The 16087-nt window shown below is 43.5% G+C and overlaps 2 protein-coding genes across 2 annotated transcripts in view; both read left to right on the top strand.

Annotated features, from left to right (window-relative positions):
* The window catches only part of LOC140190736 (calcium-binding protein 1-like), a 102224-nt gene that overhangs the window by 17631 nt on the left and 68506 nt on the right, over positions 1-16087 (top strand). The gene's annotated exons all lie outside the window — the stretch shown is intronic.
* On the top strand, positions 15023-15316 carry LOC140190785 (small ribosomal subunit protein uS14-like). Its single transcript, XM_072247619.1, has one exon. The coding sequence runs from the start codon at positions 15048-15050 to the stop codon at positions 15243-15245; it is 198 nt and encodes a 65-aa protein (XP_072103720.1). The 5' UTR covers positions 15023-15047; the 3' UTR covers positions 15246-15316.

The raw sequence follows: 16087 nt of genomic DNA on the forward strand, positions 1-16087 counted from the left end.
AATTGGGAAGGTTGACTGACATGAAAGCCCAAATAACAGCATCAGATGCATTCAGAATTAATAGTTTGGCATTGCATGGTTCAGGCAGGGTTGTTCTCGAATTCTAGAAGGCACTGCCTGCAAAATCCTCATTGTGCAGAATGAGGGGGCCAATGGTACAGTCACAATTGAGGAAGTAGTTTGACAAGAACATAGGAGAACCTGTTACAAGCCAAGAGGACCACTACCCATAACAAACTTGCTGCCTTAGTTTATTTCAGTGCTGTGAACCAGTAAAGAAAAAGGAAGTCTTGGCAGTGATTAGGTAAATCTCAAGGATCCTAGGAATAGCATTTCACTTGGCTGGCACTCAACATCACATTACATCATCCCACGCTGAGGAGAAATTAAACGCTCCAAATTTATTAAGTGACGTTTACATAATGACCTGCTTCTGTTCTTTTCTAAGCTTTCTCTAATTGATCCTATAAAGAGCTGTTTTGTTCTTGCTTTACCCTACTGCTATGCTGACCTGCTTCCTAAAGTGGGACGAGCAAATGTGGTGACAATCATCGCAGGTTCATGTGCATTTCAGGAGCTTGTAGTGTTGGGGTTATCTTGTTAATTGGTTTTCATTTACCCTGATTTATGCAGTGAAAAATCTGCATGATCCATTTGGTATAGAAGCACTGTATTCAGTCAAGATGGTAGGCTGGTGCCTCGACGGAGTAACATCGCTCCAAAGTAACTGAATCAGCTCCCTTTTTGTGCCATGCGTAGGGAGGCAGTGGTTAAGTTACTGGGCTGATAGTTCAGCAGCCTGGAGCAAAAATGTGGCAGCAGTAGAATTTAAATTCAGGTAACAATCTTAAATTTGGAGAAAAGAACAGCTGAGCAATGATGCCCATCAAAAAAAAAAATCAAAATTCAGAATCAGATTCAGGTGATATTAAACAATAATAATATAGAAAAACAACTGTGTCTTACAGCCAATTAGAGGTCATAGGTGAAAGGTGAGAGGGCAAAGATTTGAAAGGGACCTGAGGGGCAATTTCTGGATGGTGCAGCTAGAAAAAGAAGCTGAGACAAGTACAATAATCAAATTAAAAAGATGTTTGGATAAGTACATGGCTCATAAATAAAGGCTTAGAGAGATCAGAGCCAAACACAGGCAAATGAAACTAGCTAAGTTTGGCATCTTGGTTGCTATGGACAACTTGAGCTGAAAGCCTTGCCTCCATGTTCTGTGACTCCAGTGCTCTGTGACAGTGAGGGATAGCAATAAATGCTGGACTTTCTAGCAATGCCCAGGATCACAAAAATAATGTTAAAAGGAGAGCATTTGGAATTAGACTAGGGTGGCGCTGCATCATCCTAATTCAGGTAAGGGGTGAAGTTGAGTCTTTCACTGTTCGGTGAATCCAAACCATGCAATGACATTCCATTCTGTCCAACTTTGCTCCTTCATATGTACAGGTAGAATCAGAATGAAGTTTATTATTACTGTCATGTATGCTGTGAAATTTGTTATTTTATGGCATCCGTACAGTGCAAAGATATAACATTACTATGAATTACAAAATAAATAGTGCAAGAACAAAAGGAATAATGAGGAAGTGTTCATGCGTTCCTGGACTGTTTGGAAATCTGATGGCAGAGGGGAAGAAGCTGTTTCTATATCGGGTCAGGGTACCTTGATGACTGGCATTTGTCACATCTTGCCCATTTGTTGATGTGCAGTATTTCAAAAACAAAGTATATGCACGAATCCTTGTGAGAACAGGTAGTCCTTCCAGAAGCAGGTTTGTAAAGTATGTGTCCGTGAGCACAAATAACTTGTGAAGTTATTTTGGCTGCACAGTCACTGAGCTGTGTTGGAAATTGTTAACTGCTAAAATTAATGCTTGAATTAGCACATCAGCATTGTCGTGATAAAGCACAAATATTTTTATGGTATCTCACTGAAATCCGAAAAAGTTGACACTCATGTTTGATTATGGAATGTGTGATATATATGGGGTGGCACCAGCATTGCAGAGTACGAATCTATTTTAATTTTGGTGTGGTCATTATCACGGACTCTCCACAGGCACCTTTGATATGGATGTGTGCATATTTGGTAAGAAAACAGTGAGAAATTCTGGGGAATATCCAGCAGGGAGACGATTTTTACAAAATCAACATGCCAAGGAACGTCTGAAACACAAAAGGGGCGGAATAAATATTTACTATTTCAGAAAGGCCGAAACATCTTACAGCCTTTATGGTAGGAAATGTCCGTTTTTAGAGATCTTTATTGCACAACCTCAGATAATGGAGTTTCAGTTTCGCACGGATAGTGCTGGAGGAACTCAACAGGTCAGGCAGCATCCATGGAGGGGAATAAACAGTCAATATTTTGGTCCAACACCCTTCATCAGGACTTAATACTGGAGTTTATTATGCTTTGGGGAAACAGTGAGCCAGTTACCCCGTTATACATCTCCCAGTTTTAATTTCTATTGAGTCATTCATTGTAAGTGTTTCTGTCTTAACATCAGTGGTTGCACTTGTGTGTCTGAACCGGGATGCTGTGGTTTCAAACTCAACCCTATAGGCTTCACGATGAAACCTTAACCTGGCAATTCATTGACTGCAGTGTTGATATTAGTGGGGAGAAACTATTATGAATATGCATTTGGGGTAAATTTATTTTGAGTGATAGCATGACATTAGTAAGTCGAGTAAAGTATGATCTCTCATTGAAGGTGAGGATCTGAAGAGCTTGGTGACACATGGCCAAAATGTCCCATTTTACACCATTCCCTCAGTGCACAATTAACTCCAATAAATCAGGTTGAAGCTCTCAAAAATTATAATTAATATCCCAGTAGACTGGTTCGTTGGATATATGGGGACAGTGTTCATCAGAGTGGAAGTACGAATTAGACAATTAAAACTGGTGAAGCATCGTAATTATTTCCCACATCCACCTGCCAGTTTAAATAAGGAATTGAAACTGTTCTTGATTTCAAGCTGAAACGCTGTAAGATGTTATCAATATTATCAGATGATTTGTGCTGTAAAACTGGCTGGAATATCACTATGGTTGCTGGCCATACTATCACTTGCAGTAGTCTTTCTTTGACATGTTAGCAATCAGAAGATGAAAAATTAGCAGGCTAATTTCTGAAAAGTTTATCTTTCATGTGGTTAATTTGACTCTGGTAGGGTATGCCTGCTTCCACACTTTTCTTGACTTGTGATTGCAACACTTACTTTGGAATCTGTTTATCAATTGTGGTGAGATATAATTTATAACATCTGTTGTGGAGTGGGATTATCACAGTTATCATAGGAAATGATTATTACATTTCTACAAGATTATCATATTTATGTTGGAATATAAATGCCTCGGCTTTAATGGATTATTACAGTTACTGTGATAACATTTGAATTTATTATGGGATATAATTCATGAAGGGTGCTAATGATTATTGTGTGTCATTATTAGATTTATCGTGAAGTGTTGTTACTGCAATGTTATTATTGCAGATACTGGGATATGATCTTCACTATAATCAAGGATTGTGTTTCATTTATCATGGAATATTATTATTTCAGTTATGAAGGGTGATTATTATAGTTTCTTTGGAATATGATTATCAATTATTCGGGCGTAGGTTTATAACTTATTGTGAAATACAATTATTGTATATTTTGATTATTATTGTAGAATATAATTTCACTTGGTCTGAGTACAGATATGGTAGTTACTTGTGTTCAACTGTTGATAAACTTCCCATGATTCTAACCAATCGTCGTCCTCTAATAAACACAAGGGGTTCTGCAGATGCTGGAAAACCAGAGCAACACACACAAAATGCTTGAGGGACTCGGCAGGTCGGGCAGCATCAATGGAAATGAATAAACAGCCGACATTTCTTCAGGACTAGAAAAGAAGGGGGAAGCCTGTAGCATCTGAGTACAAACCATTATAGCAAAGGGATCAGGGATTGATTGCGCTGCCTGTTTCTCATCCTTTTTGTTCTCCTTGTTGCATCCATTTTAAATACGCACATGTTAACATTTTAGTCTAAGTAGAAACTTCAAATGTTCATAATCGGGCAGTGATACAGAATTAACGTTTCAGAAAGAGACCTTCCGCACATCATTCCTGACCTGCATTTTCTATTTTTATTTCAGATTTCCAACATCTGCAGTTTTGTTGGATTTTCATTCACCCATGCCAATTTTCCCTCCAGGAATGTCAATCTTGATGAAGTTCTGCTCCTCACTCCTGCGTTTACCTTGTTCCCCCCTTGGCGGTGAGCAATTAGGATAACCACACCCTGGAGATATGTGGCTGACTATATTGGCCCATTATCCTGTTATTCCCTACTTAATGCCAGTTGCAAAGCAATGATGATGCTTGTATTGGGGTGCCCGTGGTGTCTCTAGCCCCTGGTTTCAGGGCAGTACTGACAAGCATATTTAATTTTATCAGCTTGAGGCTTCTCGGTCCACACATAAGGGCATTAGTATTTCCCTACCAAGCTGTGATGTCAATCGATACACTCTCCACCGTGCATCTATAGAAGTTTGGCAAAGTTTTAGATAACTTGCCCAATCTTTCAAGAAAGTGATTGTGGTCATACTGAGCTGGAGAAGCTGTGAAGGAGCATGGTAGTTAGGAGGGGTCTAGAAGGATGAGGGGCTTAGAATCATATAGAATGTGATTTCTGATTTTGATAAGAACTGTTTCAGGACTGTGTGGCATTGCAGCAATTGAGTGGAAGGACTAGTGCATGAAGTTGCAGAAAGGTAGGCTTGGATTTGAAACTCTTGTTCAAATATATGTGAGTGTAACTAACATTTATCATCTATCCCTTGTTGCTCCTGAACTGTGAAAGTGGCAAAAGTGGGCCTGGAGCAATGTTCCCTCTAATTTTCAGTAGTCCAATCTGCGCCTTGTAAGGCATGAAAATGCCCGACGCAGGCCTCTCATGGTCTAAGTCGACGTTCCCCTCCCTTTAGTAGTCAGTGTGTGCAAAAATCTTACGTTGTGCAAATTTATTTCCAATGACAGAAGTATGTGTGCACTGAATGCTCACATGGCACAGTTTATGTAGGTTTACAAAATACTTAACATAAAACTGCACAGAATAACAACAAAATAACATACATATGAATGTATTTAAGTCACTCAGTAATTTTTTTCTCTCTCCTGTCTTTAGCATTTACCCATTCTTTGTAAACTCTGTCTAGACTAATAGAACTTCCAACCAATTGATAACTTTTGATTCTTGTTAATATATCCAAATGACATTCACCTAAACGTGTGAAAATCTGCTGATGCTATTTCTTCAAGCATGTCTTTCTGAACAATATAGTTGATAGTCTCCTGAAATTTGAACGCATAATTTTTGCTTTGCCAGCTGTCTGGGAGTTGAACATACTTTTCCAGATGTTCATTAATGTGTTGAATTGAATGTAAAGAGTTATTCATTTTAACAGCTAACAACACACTGTCGATAAGAACTTTGATCTCCTCTGGGTTTGATTGTTTTCGCTCTTGCTCATCTGCACTCAACCGTAACATGCGTGGCACTCCTGTAATGGGTAATGACGGGTTCTGTTGCCTGAGCTTTTGTACACTGTCCAAATGTGATTTACTTGCCAAATGACACGTCAAAAAGTCAAGTTTCCAAATATTATCCCATTTCTTTCCACTAGAAAACTCTCCAGCAACTTTTGCATCACGACAATACAAGCAGATAACTCCAGTTTCCGAATCATACATAAATATTTCTCGTAGCTGAACGTTCATGACCTCATGAGCTTTCGGTATAGCAGTTTCTACTATTTTGTTAAGCCATTCAACTTTAAACAAATTTGCAGTTCTTTTGCGTTTCACGCCCTTCGCTTCTTTTGAATTCGACAGTGAATCAATATCTTTTTCAATAAAAACTTAGTAAGCTATCTACAGGATTTGAAACAGATCTTTGTAAACTTAACAATATGAACACAATCCGCCAAAGATGGCTGCCACTGTAATGCAGCTGTACAAACCAGAACAGGAAAGGTGAGGTGACGTAAGTTAGTGACGAGCATTGTGGTATTTGAAAAACCAACTAACTAGTTAACAAACAACACACACAAAATGCTGGTAGAACGCAGCAGGCCAGGCAGCATCTACAGGAAGAGGTACAGTCGACGTTTTGGGCCGAGACCCTTCGTCAGGACTGTTAACTAGTTAACAGAAACATTTAGCTAAAAGATTATTTCAATAAGTATAATTATTGATTACTACATTATTTTAGGTGTGCACATTAATTTCCTTTGTGCGCTGGTTGAAAAACGTGTGTGTGCGTGCACACACACACAGCTTAGAGGGAACATAGGCCTGGAGTTGTATGTAGGGCAGACTTGGGAGGAAGACATGTTACTTCTGTGAAGAGCATTTGTGAAGGAGTCTTCCTCCAATTTCTTTTTAGTTTTATGGTCACCATTAGTGATTCTAGCTTTTTCTTCTGGATTATATTATTAGTTGAATTTAAATTCCTGTCTGCTGAAATCTGATTCAAACTTGCATCTAATCAATGGCCTTGGGATATTAGTTTAGTTAGTTGACCAAGTTCACTGTTAGTTTACCCAGTGCTGGCATTTATAGGCATCCATTAGTCTCGTGAGACCATGGATTTGCGCCTTGGAAGGTTTCCAGGGCGCAGGCCTGGGCAAGGTCGTATGGAAGACCGGCAGTTGCCCATGCTGCAAGTCTCCCCTCTCCACGCCACCAATGTTGTCCAAGGGAAAGGCACTAGGGCCGATACAGCTTGGCACTGGTGTCGTCACAGAGCGATGTGTGGTTAAGTGCCTTGCTCAAGGACACAACATGCTGCCTCAGCTGAGGCTCGAACTAGTGACCTTCAGCTCACTAGACCGACGCCTTAACCACTTGGCCACGCGCCAACACAGTGCTGGCATTGGAGTCGGTTTATTATTGTCACATGTGCCACGGTACAGTGAAAAGCTTTCGGATCGAATCATTACACAGTGCATTGTGGGAGAATAAGGTAAAATATTAACAATGCAGAATAAAGTGCAGAAGCAACTGAAGAATTGCAGTGTGGGTTAACAATAAAGTGCAAGATTATAACGAGGTAGATTGTGAGGTCAAGGGTCCACCTTATTGTACAAGAGGTTGATCCAGGAGTCTGATGACAGTGGGGTAGAATCTGTCCTTGAACCTGGTGGTATGTGCTTTCAGGCTTTTGTACCTTCTGTTTGATGGAGGAGGGGGAAAGCGAGGAAGTCCAGTGTGCATGGGGTCTTTGATTACGCTGTCTGCTTTACTAAGGCAGTGAGAAGTGTAGACAGAGTCCATAGTGGCTGGTTCGAGCGCTATGCTGAGCCGTGTCCATAAATCTGCCGTTTCTTGCAGCCGCGTGCAGAGCCGTTACCGTACCAAGCCATCCTGCAGTAGGTGGCAGGGCAGCAAGCATTCAACGAGATTTGGAAAGGAAAGGTTAGGTAGCCCTCCTCTGCACACAAGATTTTTTTTTTACAATTTATGCCAAATAAGTCCTGTCAGAAATTAATTGTGCGGCCCTTCATTTTAGGTGCTCTGCAATTCAGAGTTAATTTGACCTAAAGTAAGTGGTACTTTATACCTCATACTTTATGCTTTATTGTCGCCAAACAATTGATACTAGAACGTACAATCATCACAGCGATGTTTGATTCTGCGCTTCCCGCTCCCTGGAGTACAAATCAATAGTAAATATTAAAAATTTAAATTATAAATCATAAATAGAAAATGGAACGTAAGGTAGTACAAAAAAAACGAGAGGCAGGTCCGGATATTTGGAGGGTACGGCCCAGATCCGGGTCAGGATCCGTTCAGCAGTCTTATCACAGTTGGAAGGAAGCTGTTCCCAAATCTGGCCGTACGAGTCTTCAAGCTCCTGAACCTTCTCCCGGAGGGAAGAGGGACGAAAAGTGTGTTGGCTGGGTGGGTGGTGTCCTTGATTATCCTGGCAGCACTGCTCTGAAAGCGTGCGGTGTAAAGTGAGTCCAAGGACGGAAGATTGGTTTGTGTGATGTGCTGCGCCGTGTTCACGATCTTCTGTGGCTTCTTCCGGTCTTGGTGTGAGCGATCACTGGGTATGAGGAGATCTCCCTTGTTGAGGACACACGAGAGGTGGAAAAGTAGAGAGGACACCATGGAGGACAATGATCAAAGCGACACACAGGAGCAGCGGAAGGCCACATTACAGACTTCTGTTACTGAAACCTTTCGTAACCTAAGCCTGTGGAGACATTGGGCAAACATCAGTCCAGCTACCATCTCGTCTCTCTCCACATTCTCCCTGGCTGACAACCCGATACACTGGACATGGGTGCCTCCTGCCTGGTGGTCCATCACCTGCGCTGAATAACCTGGTGGCCCAGGACTCATTTTGGAGTGGCAGTCACTGAGTGAGCTGTTCGGCAATTCAATGCTCCCACAGGTAATATGGTGGGGTTCTGCACTCAGTTCTGGAGCAGAAGGCCCTTTAACTTGTAAGCGAATGAAGAACGTAGAACATTGTTGTTCCTCTGACTTTGCAGAACAATGAAACCTGCACTGTAATTGTGTTGGAAGTCATGGAAATGGCTTCATTGAGGAAATTAGACTGAACCCTTCTGGTGCTGATCCACATTACCGGGAGAAGAAGATAGCAGTGCTCCTGCGTGTGCGCAGCCCTCCGGTGAAAAATGATATCGTATCTGTTAAATAGGGGCCGTGGACAATTCTGATTTGATGGAGAATGGACGTGAAAGCACAGAGGAACATCTGGAGAAATTTCTGAAACGCCTGTTCGCTGCTGTCGTTACTGTGTGGTCGGGAATCTTTCGGAGGGTAGGCCTCAAAATCCCCGACCTTGCCTGCTTTTGGCGACCGAGAAGGAGGTCGAGTCTTTCGGGCAGAGGTGGTGCTCAGTACTCGGTGTCGGAGAGCTGGTCAGGGCTCGAGGTTTTCGGATGACTCAGAGTCGGACCGTGGTCGGGCATGGCAGGGAGAGTTTTTCTTCCTTCTCCCGTCTGCGTGAGATGTGGGACATTTGAGAAACTTTGAACTTTACTGTGCGCATGGACTTCTTCATCAAGTTATGGTATTGTTGCACTGTTGTAACTATATGTTATAATTATGTGGTTTTGTCAGTTTTTTCAGTCTTGGTCTGTCCTGTGTTTTGTGATATCACACCGGAGGAAATATTGTATCATTTCTTAATGCATGCATTACTAAATGACAATAAAAGAGGACTACATGTCTTCATAATCATTATTGCACCTGAAAATTGCCAGTGTCAAAGACACCCCTGGACTCAGATGTATTTATACAATGCTCATTTCCATCATTTCCAATACAAATTGGAGTTTAAAGTACAGAAAACCATGCCCAGCAGTTCAGAACACATGCGTGTAAGCTGTGTACGAGGCAGGTTTGCGGTGATGCAGCAGCACAGGTTATAATGAAAATATCAACTATTGATCTACACACAGGGGTATACTATTCTGAACGTAGCACATTAAGACTTTGTGTAGCCTCTGTGAGGGAGGTGGTTTGTGCCTGAGGGGCGCCTTCCTCTCCAGGTGACCACTCTGCCACTCCTGACAGTTTTAGCCTAAATGAAGAACTTGTAACAACCTTTTTCACGTTTGGAGTGGGCTGCTATGTGGGGTCGGTGGTGGATGGAGGTTGTGGATTGAGTGGTGTGTATGTGTGTGGGCACACGTGTGCGTCTCATGCCCATAGGAGAGGCAACGGAAGACCCCTCCTGCAAAGGCTTTTAGAATGACCTCGGTGTCCTTTTGGCTAACTCCTCCCTCGCCCAGCCCTATTACCCTCCCCTGTGCGTTGTCTGTGCATGGGGTCTCAAATCACCCACCACCCCTCACAGTGCACATGGTCGCAATCACCCCCACGTGAGCAACCCTTCCTCCCCACTCCTAAGGGCAGATGTCCCATTAATGACACATTCCTTTCCTCCCTCCCTCCTCCATGACAAGGTGATGCAGGGTGCGTTGCGTCGATCTGCCTGCCTTGCTGTAGGGGTGATGTCTGTCTCTCAATGCTGGGCTATAGTTTAGCATTGTTAAGTTTAGGCTGTTTCAGTCGGGATCAGCTCAACTGCAGCACATTTTGGACGGAAACACTTGCTATTTAACAAATTTGCTCTTTTTTTTTCTGAAGGGGACGTGATCCGGCATATGTACCTAGCACACATTTTCAGTGAAACGGAAAGGTGAAGTCTGTAGGCGAATATGTTCCAGTGGGTTTATGTATGCCTGCTTATTCAGAAGATATGTCTTATTCAAAATACCCGCAGTAACTACACGTGTTCACGTCTCTCTCTGTATTTAGAACATATAGAACATAGAATAGTACAGCACAGTACAGGACTTTCGGCCCACAATGTTGTGCTGACCCTCAAACCCTGCCTCCCATATAAGCCCCCACCTTAGATTCCTCCATATACCTGTCTAGTAGTCTCTTAAACTTCACTAGTGTATCTGCCTCCACCACTGACTCAGGCAGTGCATTCCGCGCACCAGCCACTCTCTGAGTGAAAACCCTTCCTATTGTGCAATCAGTTCAATATATTCGATTATAACATTTTAATCTCATTCATGTTTCCTTCTTAAACAATGGACCCATGAAGAGTTTGAGTGTCTGTTACACAAGACGTAGCCCTTCAGCGTCCTGTGGCTGCGGGAGCCCAGAATGTGGTCCTAACCCACAGAACCTTCGCGGTGGCTGCACCAAACCTCAGTGTATCCCTCGGGACGGACTGCTGCGCTTGGAGCGTGCCAGTCAGTAGCATTGCTTCAGTGAAATCTCACACTGAAAGGCCGACATGTTTGTGTCAGAGTGCGTTCATTGTTATGTTTCAGAAAGAGCCTTTATTCCTGAATAAGTATGCAAAAAAAAGACACAAAACAGCGCATGACCTCCCTTATCCTCATTGAGTTGTCGAGTAAGTACATTCATAGTGCCATCAATTACTACATTTGATATACAAAGCACCAATGTCCTTCATGTGTTGGCAGGGCCTGCCCCTCCGTGGAAAACCCTATGTGGTCAGTGAATCATCAGTGTAGGGAAATGGACAGCTGATCACTCTACACAACCATTGCACTCATATTCAACCACTCTGGAGCTCATGTTGGCAGTGTTATTCATTTTATTTTTTTGTTTGGTTGGTTGTTTATTTCTTATTTGTCTTGTATTTTCACAGATTGTCTTCTTTTGCACATTCGTTACTTGTCAGTCTTCGCGTGCAGTTTTTCATCGATTCTGTTGTATTTCTTCATTCCACCGTGAATGCCCACATGAAAATAAATCTCATGGTGACTTTGATAATAAATTTACTTTGAACTTTTGCGTTGAGACCATTCATCTGGACACATACTTTGCTCCAGATTCTAGCATCTGCAGTCTCTGGTGTCACCACCCACCCACTTGTGCCGGTCGGACCTTCCCCCCCAAAGCATTCGCGTTGTCTGCTCTCAGCCGCGCCAAGCCTGACAGTGTGTCTCAGCACGTACTCCTGCAGCCTGGAACGTGCCAGCTGGCAGCATTCCCTTCTGGATTTCTCCTTGTATTGGAAAGCCAGTAAGCTTTGGGCAAACTACAGTCTGTCCCTCACCTGACTGATGACCGTCCAGAAAGATCTGATGTTGTTACTGCAGGATAGACTTGTGACCAGAGGTGTTTTTGCATATGGCTACTGCAGTTAATCAGGATGGTCCACAGTTTTGCAATGCAGCCCAGACTACCTGTCTTAGGTTTCCTTTTTTAAGACTCAGTAAAACATGACTCTGATAAAGCTTCTCCTGGCCCATTGTTAAATTTTGCTTCCTCTGAGATATTTTCCAACGTTAGTGTAAGTTGTTCTTCTTGCTAATGGTTAGATTACTTTACCTCTTTAATAAACCTTTGTAAGAAAAAGGAAGAACATTTAAGTCGAATTTAATTAATGTTTGCAATTTGATTCAGACTCATCCTTGCCAAACTTCATATAAGGGATCATTTCTTCCAGGGAGCCTGTCATTTAGGTTAAGTTGGTGGGATTTCTGTAGGAAGTACTTCCAATCTCCTTTGCCTGAACCATAGGGTGCAGGTCCCTGTTGATGAGGTCTGGGCTAGGGCAAAGTTGCAGTGGGCGTCTCTGATGAAGTACCTGCCCCTCTGCGACTAAAGAGACATAGCTGTCCTGACCACTCAGAGTACTTTGCAATGAAGGTGCGGTTTCGCTTTGTTCGTATCATCTTCATTCTGAATCAGTATAAATTCACTGCCCATTAACTATAACCAGGTGTGTCGATTTGGATCAGTCACCTCTGTGCAGGTAGAGTTAACTGTTTGTTGTTTTCTTTTTGCTACCAGTGACTCTGCATTGTCTCCAGTTTAAACCGATCCACTTCACATTGTAGGTTGTGGCTAGGAGCGAGCTAGTTACTTCTACCCCAGGTGGAAGGATGTAAGGATGTGGTCAAATTCTTCCTGAAGAGATGCAACATCCTTACCGACTACTGGGAATCTGTCACCTTTTCCCTGTCTTAAGTGGAGAAAAAGCACTGGGATGAAAGGCCTAGATGGAATGGATGTAGGGAGGTTGTTTCCTCTAATGGAGGAATCTAGGACCAGAGGGCACAGTCTCAGAATAGACTATCCCTCTGGAACAGCGATGAGGAGGAATTTCTTCAGCCAGAAGATGGTGAATCTGTGGATTTCATTGCCACCGATGGCTGTGAAGGCCAAGCTGTTGGGTATATTTAAAGCAGAGCTTGATAGGTTCCTGATTAGTAGGAACATCAAAGGTTATGGGGAAGGCAGGAGAATGAGTTTGGGAGGGATAATAACTTAGCCATGATGGACTAGCAGAGCAGACTTGATGGACTAAATGGCCTAGTTCGGCTGCTATGTCTTAAGGTCTTATGTTATAGAACATATCGAGGCCATGCAGGGCAATACAGGGCACAACTAAAACTGCTGCCCCACTGGTCCAGCGACCCAGTTTCAATCCCAACTTGGGGCACCATCAGTGTGGAGTTCGAATGTCCTCCCTTCGACTGCAGGGGCTTCCTCAGGTGCCCCAGTTTTCTCCACATCCCAAAGACAAGCAGGTTGTGTGGCTTAATCGGCCCTGTGAATGAAAGTACGTGGGGGTGGGGGGAGTGACGAGGATGTGGGGAGAATAAAATGGGAGTAGTGTAGACCAGGGATTCCCAACCTGGGGTTCACAGAACACTTGCTTAATGGGATTCGTCCATGGCATAATAAAGGTTTAGAACCCCTGGTGTAGATGGGTACACAGAGGTGACACGAGGTACTGCAGATGCTGGGATCTGGACCAACAAACAAGGGGCTGGAGGAACTCAGCACCGGTGGAGAGAAATGGACAGCTAATGTTACGGGGCAAGACCCCTCATCTGGACTGTAAGTGACAACAGGAGCACATCACAAAGTGCCCACCTGCCCGTCCTATCAGGCACCTTCTGCTCCACTTGGGGAAAAGTCTGTTTTCCGCATTGGCCTCATTAGCTGGAGTGGAAACAGGTTATCCGCGATCCTGATGGACAGCTAGGAAGAAGAGGTATTTTTAGATTAAATTGGAGCCCCAACTACTGTCTCCTGCCCTACTCAATGTTTAATTCTCAGTTCTTCTCACTTGTGGCAGGTATTCAGTAAACTCCAAGAGCTGGTCTTCAATGCCCCCTTGTGCAATTGGATCCCAGATTTTCTCAGTTGTCAACCCCCGTCAGTTCAGATTGGCAAAAACGACTCCTCCCCAATCTCCATCTACACAAGTGCACCACAGGGACGTGTACTTAGCCCCCTGCTCTATTCGCTTTACACCTTTGACTATGAGGCTAAGTACAGCTCCAACACCATATACAAGTTTGCTGACGACACCACTGTGTGGGCTGTATCAAAGGGGGTTATGAATCAGCATACAGGAGGGAGGTTGAAAACTTGGCTGAGTGGTGTGACAACAACAACCTCTCACCCAAGGTTGATAAGACCAAGGAACTGATTGTAGACTTCAGGAGAGAGAAACCAGAAGTCCATGAGCCAGTAATCATCAGAGGATCGGAGGCAGAGAGGGTCAGTAACTTTAAATTCCTGAGTGTCACTATCTCAGAGGGCCTGTCCTGGACCCATCATGTAAATATTATTGTGTAGAAAGCACGACAGAGACTCTACTTGCTCAGGAGTCTGCGGAGGTTCGGCATGTCAACAAAAACCTTGGAAAATTCCTATAGAGGTGTGGTGGAAAGTGTGCTGACTGGCTGTATTACAGCCTGGTATGGAAACACCAATGCCTTTCAGCAGAAAATCCTACCAAAGGTAGTGGATTCGGCCCAGTCTATCACGGGTAAAACCCTCCCAACCATTGAGCACACCTACAGGAAACATTGCCGTAGAAAAGCAGCATCCATCATCAAAGATCCTCACCACCCAGGCCATGCTCTTTTCTTGCTGCTGCCATCAGGTAGAAGGTACAGGAGCCTCAGGACTCACACCACCAGGTTCAAGAACAGTTACCGCCCCTCAACCATCAGATCAAAAGGGGATAGGAACACTCATTTAAGGACTCTTTTATCTTGTTATTTCATGTTCATTATTTATTGCTATTTATTTATATCTGCATTTTCACTGTCTGTTTACAGTTAACAGTTCTTGATGTTTACAGTTACTGTTCTATAGATTTGCTGAGTGTGCCTGCAGAAAAAGAATCTCAGGGTTGTTTGTGGTGACATGTATGTACTGATAATAAATTTGACTTTGAACTTTGAAGGGTTATCACTGAAACTGATTTATATAGTCAGTATTATTTGTGGGACCATGCTGTGAGAAAACTGGCTGCACGCTTCATTTGATACAGCAACAACTACACATTAGAAGTGGGCCATTGACTGTGATGTGCTTTGGGAGCCCTGAAGTTTGTGAATGTTATCACCTTGTCCAATTAACTTTCCTGATACAACGCGTGCACGGCCTACACTCTCTCCTTTGGATCCACCACAGCGCCGACATGGGCCACCAGCAGCTCTACTGGTCTCACCCCCCAAAATTCGGACAGGGCTCCCGCTCCTGCCGCGTGTGCGCGAACCGTCACGGATTGATCCGGAAGTATGGTCTGAACATGTGCCGGCAATGCTTTCGACAGTACGCCAAGGACATCGGCTTTGTCAGGTTGGACTTAATTACGAATGGAGCAAGACTGCAATGAGGAAAAAGGACTCTGGTGTACTCAGCTGTGATGATCTGACAAGCAAACGTTCTGTAATGCTCCAATTTTGTAAATAAAAGTTCCTTCTTGTTGGTGCTGAAAAAAAAACAACACAATGGTGTGAGCTCCCGGCGATGTAAAGCCCTCTAGTGGCAACTTGGACCTTAGAGGCATTGGTCATTTGGAGTATTGTGAGCAGTTTTGGGCCCAATATCTAAGAAGGAATGTGCCAACATTGGAGAGAGTCCAGAGAAGGTTTACAAGAATTATCCTGGGAATGAAAGAGTTAATGCAACATGAGATGGCTCTGGGCCTGTACTCACTGGGGTTTAGAGAATGATGGGAGATCTCATTGAAACCTATCGAATACTGAAAGGTCTAGATAGAGTGGACATGGAGCAGATGTTTGCAGATGTTTCCAATAGTGGGAGAGTCTTGGATCAGAGAGCATAGCCTCAGAATAGATATCCCTTTAGGACAGAGAAGAAGAAGAAAAAGGAAGCCCTTAACTCCAAGTGGAGTCTTCGGGACGCTGTCATGACGGCGTTTTTTTTTAGCAGGCTTTCTTATTTCTACGAGGCTGAGTTGCTAGCTCGACGCTCAACCCAACATGGATGGAAAGCGTGCAAGGGAGCCGGCTGGATTCGAACTCGGGAGCCTTCACTCCGAAGTACTGGCGCTGATGCCACTACGCCACCAGCCGGTTCTTTAGGACAGAGATGAGGAGGAATTTCTTTAGACAGAGGGTCATGAATCCATGGAATTCATTGCCGCACACAGCTGTGGGGCCCAAGTTATTGGATATATTTAAATCGAAGGTTGTTATGCTCTTGATTAATAAG

Source organism: Mobula birostris, chromosome 31, assembly GCF_030028105.1.
Source record: "Mobula birostris isolate sMobBir1 chromosome 31, sMobBir1.hap1, whole genome shotgun sequence".
NCBI classification, from domain to species: Eukaryota; Metazoa; Chordata; class Chondrichthyes; order Myliobatiformes; family Myliobatidae; genus Mobula; species Mobula birostris.

Bases quoted from the DNA above. Each gene is read 5' to 3' on its own strand.
- LOC140190785 (XM_072247619.1), top strand. From the start codon at position 15,048: ATGGGCCACCAGCAGCTCTACTGGTCTCACCCCCCAAAATTCGGACAG.